Genomic DNA, 15,406 nt, shown 5'->3' on the forward strand with positions numbered 1-15,406 from the left:
GCTGCTGCTAAACTGTTATGATGGCAAGTCGGTATCCTCCGTGGAGGACTGCGTCTGTCAGCTGTTGAAAAGAATGACCTCTGGTACCTTTTATTCGCGTAACAGTGGCCGCTTTCTAAAAGCGCCTCTTCCTGCCTAGTCCGTGAACACCCACCCGGCGGCGCGGCCCCTGGGTACGGATGGTGCCTCGTCGCGCACAAGCCGCTTCGTGCACGGTTTTGGTTTCAACTCAGAGTATCTTTGCAGGGCTGCAGGCCTGTGTTGGGCCGCTCGCTCTACAGCTGCATGGGCAGAGGCTACACGAGCTGAGCAGCTTGCCCACACTCGGGCAGCTCGGAGGGCAGGCGGGGAATCAGGCACATCGGGCTGCACTCGTCTGATGCTTACACGGCGCCGTCCCTCACGGTGTGAGCGTCTCAAGGGCTGCTGATCCGAGGCGGGCCGGCCCTGTGTTCCAGGAGAGTTCTGCTCCAAATGTTCACTTGTCATCCAGTTATTAGGAACACGGACTGTCTTCCTAAATAGTGTTCTACACATTACATTGTAGAGAATTCCAATTCAACTACTATCTTTAGAACGTTATTTCTGTGGTAACGCACATTTCAAATTCTGGCTGTGAAACAGGGTTCCTCTCCACAGAGCAGTATTAGGGACTTAGAATTTTTAAAATCTCAAATGTGGATGGAAATGTAAACTCATGCAGCCCAATATTCTCATTTTAAACTTTTCAAAAAGTTGTTTTAAAGTAATCTCTATACCAACGTGGGGCTTGAACTCACAACCTCCAGATCAGGAGTCTGATGCTCTAGTGACTGAGCCAGCCAGGAGCCCCAGGCAACATTCTCATTCTTATGGCCTGTGACACTAGGCATAAAGACGATAAAGAACTTGACTTGTTTGCTCTTGAGTTTGTAATGCACGAAGAATCTTGGCCACAGGACAGAGGAGGGCTGAAATTCTCGCTGACGCTGTTGGGCACATGTGTGCGTTGGCCCAGGCCTGCTGCCCGGGGAAAGGGGTGCCTTTTTCTGAAGGTGCGAAGCTACGTGCCTGCAAGGAGGAGTCTGCTCTTGAGGAGGCCTTTTCCCACTGCGCATGAGGGAGCTGTGGAAGTTGTAGGTTAGTGTCATCGCACTCCCTGGACTGGTCTTGCTCCTCTGCTCGATGTCACGTGTGTGAGGTCGAATATAGCAATGTGTGTTCATGGTCAGTTCTGTGTGGGGCATTCCACAGAACGAATGTCCTGCAATCTGCTGCTTCTGCTAGGTGTCTGGGTTATTTCCAGTTTTGGGTTATTACAAATAATGCTGTCAACAGTCTCATATTCATTTAGTCATTTTATCACTATTTCATGATTATGAAGAGTATCGTGAGTTTCAGGTTCCCTAAGAGCTGAAATTGAAACTGTCCGAGGCCCCAGCTCGAGAGTTTCTGATTCCATGGACGGCCCTCAGGTGTTGCTGCTCTCACACCGTGGATGGGCTGTTTCTCACTAGTGCCACGGATTCCTTTCAGATGAGCATCTTTAGGTTATAAACCAACTGAAACCTAGTCTTGGCTAGTTTGGTTTCTGAACTCAAGAAAAATCAATACTCTAGTATATGCACACTTCAACCTCTCAGAAGTGACTTAGTCTGTGGTCTTGGCCTGTCTTGGCACAGCTTAGTCCGGCCCCAGGCTGGACTGTTTGTACTTAATGGGGGTGGGAAGGGGAGAAGCAGGGAGGAGAAAGAGGGCTGGTGGTTATCGGACCCTTCAGCCCACCCCTCACTGTTAAACATGGCACACAGGACACACCAACCCCTCTTTTTTTGGGGCCCCCTCCCCCATCTCCCTGCATGCTCCCTGACTGCGGTGTGAGCGCTTGCTCAGAGTTGATCTGGCAGAAAACGAGATTAGCCACCGGTGCTGTTCACTAGTTGATGTAATTTCCAAAGAGATCTTAGCTTTTTAATGGAAAAGGTTATGAATCTGGCAACGAATCCTCAATTATTCAGGCACTGTGGTCGTCGATAGGATGCTAAGAATACTTTCTATAAACTTTTCTCTCTCACCCAACTAGAACAGTAAAACTACAAAGAAAAACCAGACAGAAAGTGCACGGGGTTTCCAGAGGCGTGGGTGCTGGAGAAGCAGCTGCTGGAGGCGCCTGCCCTGCTCCCCGCTCGGCCTGTGTGCTAAGGGAAGGGCCGGCAGGCGGCACGCATACCTGCGGGCGTGAGTATCAGTGCTTGCAGGATGTCCGACAGGGAGATAATACCCACGATGCTATCTGCTTCGTTCACGACCACCAGCCGATGCACCTGCAAACGAGACAAGTAGCTCCCCTGTCAGTTTACAGAAGGTTCTACCTACAATGGGTATTCGCAAATACGTCTTTCATATACTATACAAGGAATACATCCCACGTATAAGAGACAGAAACCGTGTCCAGAACCATGAAAGGTCTTAGGCTCTAAAGTTAAAATGCAATGCTGACTTTACCTACTTGTAGGAAAAATTTGCCAGCTATGTCCCGCTATTCTCAGATTTTAGAATATTAACATATGAATGATACAATCCAAAACATGAACTACGATGTAGTCATAATACTCTCTTAAGCATAAGTTTTTACATTTTTATTTTATTTTTTTTTTTTTAAGATTTTATTTATTTATTTGAGAGAGAGAGAATGAGAGAGAGCACATGAGAGGGGGGAGGGTCAGAGGGAGAAGCAGACTCCCTGCCGAGCAGGGAGCCCGATGCGGGACTCAATCCAGGGACTCCAGGATCATGACCTGAGCCGAAGGCAGTCGCTTAACCAACTGAGCCACCCAGGCGCCCAGTTTTTACATTTTTAAAGTAGTATTTCAGTTTCTAGTAACTATCCACTACTGATTTACATGGAAAGACATCCAAGTGAGAGCTGGAACAGAACAGGTCACAGTTCATTGTTTTATAGTCTTTTCTCCACGAAGTTCATATATTAATATGTTCATATGGTTCAGAGGATAAATGAACTATAATAAAGTGAAATAGAGTATATTCACATCTCATGTTCTACTCAGGTCTTTTATAAGCGAATGGCCAGAGGTATTACTCTAACAAAGCATCCTTAACACAGGAAAGGAGTGAGCAGGCATCAAGCTTCTCTGAGCACCTCTGACTTCCAAGCTTTAGCACTTAGGCCTGAGGCAGCCACACACCTGCTGGTTACCCTGGAGATGATCCTCTTCTCCCTATGTAACAGTTACTCCCCCTCCCACACACACACACACACACTGTGGGGGGCACAGGAAGGAGATGGAAAGGGAAGGAAATTCTGTTTTTAGATTTGTCTCTGATACTGTGTTGGGGATGCTTTTCACATCTTAGTTTGCTTTGGGTTTAAAAAAAAATGACTTTGTTCTTTCTCATGACATGACTTTTGAAAGTTTTTCTAGGGGAGTCTGGCTGGCTCAGTCAGAAGAGCATGCAACCCTTGATCTCTGGGTCCTGAGTTTGAGCCCCACACTGGGTGTAGAGATTACTTAAACTTGAAAAATCTCTCTAAAAAAACTATAGGGTCTTCAATAATTCTGCAATACAATTATTTATAAATTAAAATAACAGCTTATATCTAGGATCAGAGAATGCTTTATCGTCTATGAGACACATTTTGTTAACGATCAATAATGCTAATTAAATAACTCTCTTTTGAACTACTGAAGGTCAAGGGGTGGCCATCTCACCCAGAGAATTAATTCTACCAGGCAGAAATGACCACCAAAAACATTTTCTTGTCATTTGCTGCTGAGTCTAAACTAGTGAATATTCCTGGGTATCAAAAAGCTGGTGTGGTATTTATGTCATATAAATAAATCATTGCTGATACTGTATGCCCTTTCTCCAACAACTGTATTTAAGGTAAAATTGACCTTGGTCCCCCAGTAAGGAGTCATTGGGTGAAAGAAATTTTTTTTTTTAAATTAATTTTTTTAAAAGATTTTATTTATTTGAGAGTGAGAGACAGAGATAGCGAGTGAGAACACTGAGTGGGGAGGAGAGGGAGAAGCAGGCTTCCCGCTGAGCAGGGAGCCCGATGTGGGGCTCAATCCCAGGACCCTGAGATCATGTCCTGAGTCGAAGGCAGACGCTTAACCAACTGAGCCACGCAGGTGCCCCAAGAAATTAATTTAATGGGGAAAAAAGTCAAGATGCATAATGAGAAAAGTATTGAATTACATCTTTATTTTCCTCAATGACCCATTTCCTATTACAAAGAAATATCTGCTTGCTTGCCAGATGAACTGAAAGGACAAGCCAATTACCTTTTTTCTTTTACCTGAGGGATATATGCTCCAACAAGAGAGCTCAGAATGGAGGAGCCCTACACTCCCCGTGTTCTCCACATTAGCCAGAACCCCGCCACCCGGGAACAGCCAGTTAGTACTGTGCTGTGGGTCCTTCTAGCCTCTCTTCTGCACATATATGCATATAAATGAATAAAATCATACTATATACAGTAATTGGCTTTTTCTCTTAGCAATACATTGCTAATTTTTTTTTTCATATCAACCAAATACTCTTCTAGAACATTTTTCACTGTTACGAGGGACTCTATCATATGGATGTCCATTGTCCTTATAAATAGGATCATTACCTATGATCTTCAAAAGGCACGTAATTCTAAGGACCTTATTAAAAGTTAAGATGTATTCCTAAGTCAATGAAAACTCTTTGGAAAACAAGACTGATGGATATTAAATTCAAGTAGAAAAAGTTAAGAGTTCATACTGGGATGCTAGTGAAATGTGTTTCAAAAGCCACAGTAGTGGTAATGGGGGCTGGGGACTCCCCTCAGGTGAGCACAGGGCAAGGTGGAAGTCTTCAGTACCCAATGATGAAAACAGAGCTGTGTTTCTATCTGACGGCTCCAGCAAGGGAGGCCGTCTTCTGATGCGACCCCTACTTCATATGTAATGTTAAGAACACCTGTTAGCCTAAAAAATTATCAGGGACTTTTCTTCTTGGACTGCATTCTCATATTTACAGTAAAAAGTACCAGAGCAGACATAGCATTATGAATGGATTCTGCCTACTCAGGGATTGTTCCAGAAAGAACACTGCTGCATCCTTCAGTCCTAGAGAGGGATAAATGGGAGAACATTCCTATCCCTGGCTAATAAGAAAGGAAAGAAATGATTTGGGGAGTGGGTATACTGAATTAGATGCGTTATCCAGTGATCTCGCTCATCTTTTATTTTAGTACACCCAAAAATCCTACACGCAGTAAAGTATGAGGGCACGTGAGTGCTGAGGGTCAGGAAGTGAAGTTATCAGACTGTCTACTATTATCCAAATCAGGCAAGAGAGAAAATTAACTTAAAAAGATCAAAAGATAATTTTGATTTATCCTTCACTTTGTTAAAACTATATAATCACACATTTTTAACTTCAAATTCATAAATACCCTAATGGAACTCAAAGCTCTTGGGATATTTGTTTTCTTAATTATGTATTCTTTAAACCATGGAAGTCTCTTACCAGTTTGATTCAACTATGATATCAGGACTTATCAATTCAATTCAATAAACATTTCCAGATCACCTACGCATCAGGCAACACGCGAGGTTCTGGAGAGGGAAAGCACGATATCCGATGGAACCTGCCTCTGCTTCCCTGGCCGTTCCTGCGATTCACGATCCGTCCCCCGTGGCACCCCGGCCAGTGAGTACTTGGGGCAGTGCGGCTGGGGCAGGGGTGGGGAGGGAGGAGTGGCCCCGCTGCCTCACCTCAGCCCGCACTATTCTGTCCACGATGGTCTCCAGGATTTCCAGCTTACTGCACTTCACGACACCCTCGAAATACTGAGAGCGGTGCTGAAGGGCCTGGGTCACTGTGATATCTAGGTTATTGTAGGTTTTTTCAGCAGCAAGGTTCTGTAATAAAGTAACAATGAATTATATCCTTTCATTTCAATTCACATTCATAACCAAAATTAGTAAGTTTCAAGTGACCTGATTTTTAAAAACATTCATGTTCATCACCGTGCCAGGTTATCACATGCCGTTAGCAGAATTTCATCATTAATAATAACTAAAGCTTACGAGGTAGACCTTCGTCGTGGAGCACCCTTGTGACATAGCGTCGGCATGGCCTTCAGAAGAATCCCCCCATTCTTACCCTGTGAGGCTCTAGAGCCCACGTGAATAAAGCCTTTGGAGAGATGGACTAACATTTGTAAGGGGTGAGGAGCGCCCCAGGGTGCCCTGGCCCGGGGAGCCAGGTTTCCGCTGGGAAGGCGCTGAGGGAGCCCCGGGATCGAGCAGCCGTGGAAGAAGAGCAGGCCAGACAGGGCCCACAGACCCACGGGGCTTTAGCCTTAGACGGTCCTACTCAACCAAATTCCAATCAGCCTGTTTTTGGATGTCTGTTATCGTTAAGCAGAATAAATGAAACAAAAGGGTTTGAGACAGCTGGTTGCAAAGAAGTATTTAACACTGCGATCAGCATTAGGGCCAAAAATGATGAGCACATTTGGGGCTACTAAAGTTTCAGTTCACTTTCTTAGAAATACCATAAAACCCTAAGGAAGCACATTTAAAATGGGGAAAAGCAAGCAGCCAGAGGAAAGATGTAGCACTACCGCTAATAGATTTATACTGGGGATTAAAAAATAGGACCTTCAATCATTCTCCTGAATGCTTTTTGCTGTCTTCTTTAGAACGGTTGTTCCCATCAGCAAACAATGGGATCCTTAGCAAGGGATCCACAAATTCATGTGTGCACAGCACCTGCCTGCTGGCAGAATGAATAATGTCTTGTGCATGGCAATAGGACCATTTAAAGTATTTACACATGCTATAGTGCTGGATAAACTATCCATATACTGAAAGGACAACTATAAAATACTAACATATTTTTCACTGCTAAGCCAGTGAACATTAAGTACAATGACTATGGGCAGTCTACGGAATCCTCTGATCCACACATCCACAAAAGCTATTAAATTAGGGAAAACCGCAAACAGGTAAGTATGTTTTAAATGCATTCTAGATGACAGGTGTGACAAAATTAAAAATACTTACAATTACATCAAATTTGGAATAAATATCTACAACTTTTCCTAAAAATGAAAACAGAGGTTAGAAAAATGTCCTAGGAACAAAAAATAACATTTAAAATCTATCTTAACCAGATATTTACTAGCAATTAAGTATTGCTAAGTAACAAACTTGTCTAACTTTAAATGAACATGAAATCATATGTTAATGGAAGATGTGAAAATAAGCCAGTTAGAGTTCTCATTAACCCGAGGGCTCCTTGGTGCTGACTTGATCTGCCTTATCTAAATTTTCATCCCCAACCCCTGCCCGCCACCCACCGGATCTGATCCATTGACTACCTAACAGTAAGTTTGCCCCCAGGGGACAAAGTGTGGTCTCCGAGGCCCTGGTATGATCAAACCCACAGACCTGACTCATCCACCACAGGCAAGGCCGACACTCGTCTCTCTACAAAGACGTTCAAGGCTTTGATGATGGGAGTGTCCGGGTGGATGAAGGCGATGTTGTGGTAGGTCCCAATTCCAAGGGCATCCAGGTTCTGCTTCATGAAGGCAGGCTTTGGCATATCAGACATCTAAACAGGAAGATAAACACAAATGCTCTAGAGCCCAAACAGACCTTTTTAATGTTCACATGTCCACACTTGGACAAAAAACTTACGTATAACAAATTAAAGTTCGTGTTGTCTAGCAATCTACCTGGCTGTCTGAATTAACATGGAAATGTTACATATAAGAATTGTAGTTTTTGTTCAAACTGGTTTCTATTCTAAGCTTATAATTAACTACTCAGTAAAACACCGCAGAACACACAGATCGTAAGGTTCCCTTTCCCTTCACTCCCTGAAAACATGGATGGAAGAGGAAACAAGAGGTCTCTTTGGAAATTAAGACCCATAGCCACCCAAGAATCCTTTATTCTTAGTTATTTATGTTAAATTCCTGGTCCTGCCGTCAGCATTATTTACGAAGAACCCACACATTTCCAAACCCAGAGCGTTTGATGGGAATGGTCTGAGTTGCGGCTAAGAAAGTCCTCACCCCATCCCACCCTACATCCTGAACTCTCCTCTGGAGGACTCTAACTTGTGATTACTAGGAGCAAAGAACAAGCCAACTGAACAGAATTAAAAGAACCTTTAAAAGTTCACTTTTCTTTTCATGGGCTGTTTTAGAGGAGGAGGGAGAAGTCAGAAGAGAGAAGTCTAGGGTCACGTTTGACTAAAACAAAATAAGGTCTATGGTTTCAAAAATCCACCTTGTATAAAGGGTATAGTTGATTCCGTCCTCCTGGTGTACCTTATAATTATCAGGAAAAGATGAACAATTAGAAGAAACAAAATGTTCAAGTCAAAGAGTTCATCAATATTCAAATCATGAGAATCCTAGAAATTTAGAGAAAAAAAGAAAGACCTATTAGGTCATCTAGCCCATCTTGATGCAGGTTAACCCCTGTTCCATATTGTACGCCTAGGCTAACTGTCAAAAGTCTCCACGGGTAAGGCCACTTTTTCTCAGAAAATGATCTCAATTCAGTAGAAACCAGGATCTGAAATTTATTTATTTATGCAACCTCTCGTTGCATAGTCTAAGAGCGTGATTTAATTACCATATTGGCCCAAATGTAAGGCGGTACCAGCAGAAGCAACCTCCTCTACTCTTTATGAAGAGAAAACACCAAGGCCTGTCTCCAGCTGATGCTCCTCGTCCGCAGGGGCGCAGCCTCGAAAACGGGCTGGACTCGACCTCGTCACACCTGGGAGACCTGGGGCGGGTTTAACCCTCTGAGCCAGGCACCTCCGAGCTGAGGGGCAGCAGGGGGAGGGAGGCCACGAGAGGCCGCGGGGCGGAAACCACTCTGCCGTGTGCCCGCGGTGACCTGCAAAGTCGTTTCACCTCGCCGTTTCACCACCTATAAAATGGGATTAATCAATATACCTACCTGAGAGGGCAGAGGCGAGGATTAGCCGTGTCTTGGGAAGTGCTTAGGACAGTAGCTGCCCCGTCATCAATGCATAAGAGTATGTAGCTCTGACGATTAACGTTATTTTACAATGCTTACTCTGAGGGGCTGAAAGCCTGTGGGCCCTGAATACACGGCCCCAGCCTGGGTCCCGTCCAGCCTGGACGCCGAGGTGGCGGCCCGAGCAGCGCACAGGCCTGCGCACAACAGAGGTGACGTCTGTCCAGCCATCTCCACACGTCCCTAACTATCCCCGACACGGTCTCTCCACTAAACTGTGTGCTTTTCAGTAAACTTCCTACCCTCTTTCTTAGCATTTATTTAACCACGGAGAGTGTTAGTTTTACCCGTAAACTACTAAAATATAGGACTGGCTTGATGGACAAGGGATTCCTCCCACTTACTAAACCCCCTGTGGTTCTGCCTGCAAAACAGAAGCAGAGCCCCGGGAGGAGGAGCCTTGGCTCCTTTGCATCACCCCAGAATGCGAGTTTATTTCCGTAACTGAAGCTGTGTGGAAGGAAATGGGAAAGCTAATGTGATGTAGATTTTTAATGTCTATTAAGTTCTTTCGAAAAATGATTTCATGGGGCAGCTGGGTGGCTCAGTAGGTTAAGCATCTGACCTGTGATTTCGGCTCAGGTCATGATCTCAGGGGTGTGAGATGGAGCCCTGCGTTGGGCTCTGCACTCAGTGTGGAGCCTGCTTAGGATTCTCTCTCTCCTTCTCCCTCTGTCCTCCTTTCTCTCTAAAATAAATAAAATCTTTAAAAAAAAAATGACTTCATGTGATCTCTTCTGAAGCAGGAATGAGGCCTCCTACTGGTCACAGGTGACCAACTACTTCTAACCTCAAACTCAGTGCATGTAATCCAAAGGAAAAAAATTAAAGCCCTCTTGTAAAAACTCTGGTCCTTCTGAGCCTCTTTTAATACTGACCAAAGAGGTCAATATTATGGATGATTATGAAGACATCTCATTCCAAATACAGTTGAAAAAACCTACAGATAACACAGCCCGAATTTGGACCAACATGGTACTCTCTTGCCAAAATTTTATTCGCTTTGTGTTTTTCTATCACAGCAATTTATAATAAGATAATCCTGGGGACAGTATTTTTTGAATGTTTCCAAAACCATGATACCAATAAAGCATCATAAGACAGTTTGCTATAAATACTGGCTCAATTTATCTTACACAGCACTTTCTTAGACTGACTTGCAAATTGCTTTACTGCCCTCATACTTTAGGTGATAAAATATTCTAATTTAAATAGAGAATTCCAAGTGTTTTTATTATTTTGATACTTGCACTGAAAGGCGATTGCTTTTTAATTGGAATCAACTTGAAGAATGTACAATTTAAATAGAAGTAAGTTGAGAAATTGCAGCTGAGAAACGGAGACCTCCTAACAATCCCAATGCCAAAATTAATGTCTCCTACTGAGGTGATAGGAGCCAACTTACTTGAAGTAAATTAGTTAAAGTAGATGCAACTACATCTTTAGAAACACTAAAAACTACTTACAAAAAGCTGGAGGAACTTGAGGATTCTTTTGTGGGTAAGTATATAAAGTGCATTCCCACTGATAGGGTCAATAACTGGCAATCTGTGGATTTTATTTTTGATCAACGAGTATACAGCGTCGAAGAGGCTGCGGGAAAAGCCATCAAAGTTGTTAGGAGGCTTTAAAGAGAGATGTAAAACGCTCTGGACCACCCCTGCTTTAGAAGCATTTTCAGTGTTTTTACATCATAGCTTATAATAAAAAATAAAAGGTTGACTTGACTTAAAACCGTGTTTTGGAAAAGTTTTAAACTGGCTATCTCAGCAAATGTTTTGATTTTTTGGTCTGTGTTAATGGCAGATACAAGAGCCAGCTCCAGATCGCTAGAAGTTTCTAGCAGTGCGTTTAACGCTGCTGTTCGAGGGACGGCAGCGGTGAGCCCCTGGGACCGCTAACGGACACCAGCAGCGTCAGGGAGCTGTGGACCGCGCCCTGCACTGGGGCCGACCTCGTGCGGCCCACTCCTGGACCGCCAACCAGGAGACCGGTGCGTTTACCTGGTTGTTTGGAAATAAACTAATAAAAATCAGTATTCCACTTTTTCTCATTCGTGCTTAGAGTTTGAAGAACATTTTCATACAATGTGGAAATGTATCAGAGCTGTCCCAGAAGGCCTGGATCACAACGTATGTGCTAGAGCGCTACTGAGGGGCGGCGCGTTCTTCTGACCGCCTCTGGACCAATGTCTAACAGAGATTGCCCTTCAACATCGGGGCACATTAGAGGCCCTGGGGGCGGGGGGGGGGGGGGGCTGCTGTAATGCACATTCCTGGGCACTACTCTCCAGAGGCCACCGAGCAGGTCGGACGTGGAGCCCAGGCATGGGCAGAATTAACAAGCTCCCCAGAGGGTTTGTACGGCAGGTGATCAGGATTTTAAAACTGTTTAGTATGACCATCTTCCCAGCCTCTTATCAATCCTTTGGGCAAACAATGGCTGAGTCTATGGTCTCTAAATTTATTAAGTTTAATATTTGAAATAAAGGAGGCTGTCCCCTATCTAGATTAAAAAAAAAAATCTATCAATCATGGAAACAAAACGAGAATCTGAATGAATGTTTTTAAAGGAGAAAAACTTTACACGTTTACCTTGCGTCTGGAGATATATTCACTAAAGGCTTAAATGTTTCTTGTAAATAAAGCTCTGTTTTTATAGAAAGAAAATATACAATTAGTAACACATTTGCTGTTTGCAATTATTACATAAATTTCTCTTCAGTTTACAGATAACAATTAGAAGGATTAAAAACCGAAATCAAATAAATCTACTTTACCTAACACTACTGTATAAATTATAGTTAGGACTATTTTAAACAACTTATAAACTGTTTTCAGGATGTTGCCATTGTGGAAAAATTAAATATTTGAAAACAGTATTACAATAGATGTTTTAAGGAGAAGAAAAGTCAAGCAATTGGATGTAAAAAGCAGTACCAGCAGAGGTCACTAGAATGCTACCAAATTACTATCACCCTCCAGAGATGAAGCGCTCATGAAATCCTTTAAAACTGATTTTCGTAAGTTTTAACAAACTTTGTTCTTTAAGCGTTCTTAAGTTTTATTTTACCAAACTAATGCTCAAAATCTGTATCTTGGGGATCTTTGTAGTCTATAGAAATTATCTTTCTAAAGATCCACTGTAACTAATTGCCTTGCTGAGGTTTCTCTACAGAAAGCATTCAAGAATATCTTGACATTACCATTATTACTTCTGAATACCATGTAATATCAAACTGTAAATATACAATATAAATATAAATCTTGGTCTTACATTACTTATGTAGAATTTGATAAGAAGTATCTCTCTTGGTGTTAAGTTATATATTCATAATAGGCAGTGCTAAGATACAGATTTCATGTTGACCGAGTTTGTTTGGTTTGACTTAATAAAGCCATTAGAAATCAACTATATCATTCGATGAAACTTACAGGTCAAAGGGAATTAAAAGAGCCCCTAGCCCTTTAGAGAATTCTAATGGACGTTCAGATTTCACAGCTGCCACTCACAAAGATTGCTTATCATTCCAAGCAGATTTTCCATTTTTAATTAATGTTTTTCTGTCTACAGGTCCCTCCGTTTCTGTGCAGGCTTTTCTCTGAGACCCCTACACAAGCCCTCCCCCAACGTCCATCAGACTGCCTTCCTCAGTGACTCCCACCCCGTCCAATCCACCCACCCCTGCCACCGATCCAGCACGATGGGTCTAAGAACAATCACACAGTCGTAGAATGAGAATTTAAAAAGTAGCTCCATTTCAGAAAAGATCCTGTGATTTTAAAGGGTTATTTTTTCATGTGATTTATCCAGATCTTCCAGTTTAAAGTTCATTTGTTCTATGCTTCTCCATAATTTGTAAAGAAATAATTATTAAATTTAAGAACAGATCCTTGCTTTTGTTAGTTGTAGGAGGCATTCCCCTGCTGCATTTTCTATATAGAGACATGTCTGCGGGCAAGGACAGCCACACTCAGAAGTGAGTGGTGACTCCACTGGGGGCAGCGGCTGGGGCCCAGGCGAGCTCATTCGTCCTTATGTCCCAGCCTTAGTATACAGACTCGCTGTAGGTTCTCCATAAATGTCCATTCAACAGAATGGATCGTATTTATAATAGTATGGTACACTACCGAGATTGAAATAGAAATGCTTTAATCATGTAGTTTATTAAGCAGAGAGAGAAGGATCCGTGAAGTTAAAACATTTTACACATTAAGAAGAACATTTTTTCCCTGATATTAAAAGGTTTTTAACGCCCAATTGTGCTTACCCCTCCATGTTTCAATCTTATGTTCCTCTAATTCATAAATCTGTACCTGCAAATGAGAAAAATTCTTATTTACAAATGTTAACATATACTACATAAGAAAAATTACTTCATAACTACTGCAGAGTCCCATAATTCAGCAGGTGGAAACAAGATAATTCAGAAATACTGGAAATATAAAATGCTCTACATTTCTTTGAAGATAAATGTTTTCTAAATTTAAAACATAATTCAGGCACCTGGCCGGCTCAGTCAGTGGTGCGTGTGACTCTCTTGCTGGGGGTTTTGAGTTTGCGCCCCACGCTGGGTGTAGAGTTACTTTAAAAATAAAAAATCTTTTTTTTTTTATTCATTTATCTGAGAGAGAATGGGAGACAGAGAGCATGAGAGGGGGAGGATCAGAGAGAGAAGCAGACCCCCCGCCGAGCAGGGAGTCCGATGCGGGACTCGATCCCGGGACTCCAGGATCATGACCTGAGCCGAAGGCAGTCGCTTAACCAACTGAGCCACCCAGGCGCCCCTAAAAATAAAAAATCTTAAAAAAAAATAAACTAGTTATAATATTTTTATTATTTTAATATGAAAATTTCTGATACACTTAAATTTTAAAACATAAATGGACATATATACCCATTCCTTCTTTTTAAGGATACAGAAAATTTTTAGCAACTCTAGTTTAAAGGACAAAGGGTTAAATTGTGCTAAGGAGAGGTCGAGGAGAATTTACAACCAACACCAGAAATACAATTATAAGAGGACATTATGAGCAATTATATGCCAACAAATTAGGCAATCTGGAAGAAATGGATACATTCCTAGAAACATATAAACTACCAAAACTGAAACAGGAAGAAATAGAAAACCTGAACAGACCCATAACCAGCAAAGAAATTGAAGCAGTAATCAAAAACCTCCCAACAAACAAGAGTCCAGGGCCAGATGGCGTCCCAGGGGAATTCTACCAAACATTTAAAGGAGAATTAACACCTATTCTTCTGAAACGGTTTCAAAAAATAGAAGTGGAAGGAAAACTTCCAAACTCGTTCTATGAGGTCAGCATTACCTTGATCTCAAAACCAAAGACCCCAGTAAAAAGGAGAATTACAGACCAATATCCCTGATTGAACACGGATGCAAAAATTCTTACCAAAATACTAGCCCATAGGATCCAACAGTACATTAAAAGGATTATTCACCACGGCCAAGTGGGATTTATCCCTGGGCTGCAAGGGTGGTTCAACATCCGCAAATCAATCAACATGATACACCACATTAATGAAAGAAAGGACAAGAACCATATGATCCTCTCAATAGATGCAGAAAAAGCATTTGACAAAGTACAGCATCCTTTCTTGATCAAAACTCTTCAGAGTATAGGGATAGAGGGTACGTACCTCAACATCATAAAAGCCATATACGAAAAACCCACAGCGAATATCATTCTCAATGGGGAAAAACGGAGAGCTTTCCCCCTAAGGTCAGGAACATGATGGGGATGTCTACCCTCACCACGGCTATTCAACATAGTACTGGAAGTCCTCGCCTCAGCAATCAGACAACAAAAAGAACTAAAAGGCATCTAAATTGGCAAAGAAATAGTCAAACTTTCACTCTTCTGAGACGACATGATCCTCTATGTAGAAAACCCAAAAGGCTCCACCAAGAAACTGCTAGCACTGATAGGGGAATTCAGCAAAGTCACAGGATATAAAATCAATGCACAGAAGTCAGTGGCATTTCTATACACTAACAATGAAGCAGAAGAAACAGAAATCAAGGAATCGATCCCATTTACAATTGCTCCAAAAACCATTAAGATACCTAGGAAAACCTAACCAAAGAGGTAAAGGATCTGTACTCTGAAAACTACAGAACACTCATGAAAGAAACTGAGGAAGACACAAAGAAATGGAAAAATATTCCATGCTCATGGACTGGAAGAACAGATATTGTTAAAATGTCTATGCTACCCAAAGCAATCTATACATCCAGTGCAATACCTATCAAAATACCATGAGTATTTTTCACAGAGCTGGAACAAACAATCCTAAAATTTGTATGGAACCAGAAAAGACCCCGAATAGCTAAA

General features: G+C 42.3%; 1 protein-coding gene across 5 annotated transcripts; it reads right to left on the reverse strand.

Moving 5' to 3' along the window:
* Positions 1-290: 290 nt before the first annotated feature.
* LOC102747697 (5'-AMP-activated protein kinase subunit gamma-2) lies at positions 291-13,372 on the reverse strand. Of its 5 annotated transcripts, XM_081799802.1 has the most exons (7): positions 13,321-13,362; positions 11,645-11,699; positions 10,517-10,643; positions 7,437-7,602; positions 7,050-7,087; positions 5,754-5,900; positions 291-2,303 (listed from the first exon to the last, which is right to left on the reverse strand). In XM_081799802.1, the coding sequence occupies exons 4-7, from the start codon at positions 7,600-7,602 to the stop codon at positions 2,178-2,180; spliced, it is 477 nt and encodes a 158-aa protein (XP_081655928.1). In that variant the 5' UTR covers positions 10,517-10,643; positions 11,645-11,699; positions 13,321-13,362; the 3' UTR covers positions 291-2,177. The 5 variants fall into 5 exon arrangements, with proteins under 5 accessions (XP_081655928.1, XP_081655932.1, XP_081655931.1 ...); XM_081799806.1 differs by lacking the exon at positions 10,517-10,643 and having other exon boundaries at positions 13,321-13,372; XM_081799805.1 differs by lacking the exons at positions 11,645-11,699; positions 13,321-13,362 and adding an exon at positions 8,327-8,412 and having other exon boundaries at positions 10,517-11,609.
* Positions 13,373-15,406: the final 2,034 nt, after the last annotated feature.

The sequence above is a fragment of the Leptonychotes weddellii genome, chromosome 12 (assembly GCF_054177405.1).
Source record: "Leptonychotes weddellii isolate Sample4059 chromosome 12, ASM5417740v2, whole genome shotgun sequence".
NCBI lineage: Eukaryota > Metazoa > Chordata > Mammalia > Carnivora > Phocidae > Leptonychotes > Leptonychotes weddellii.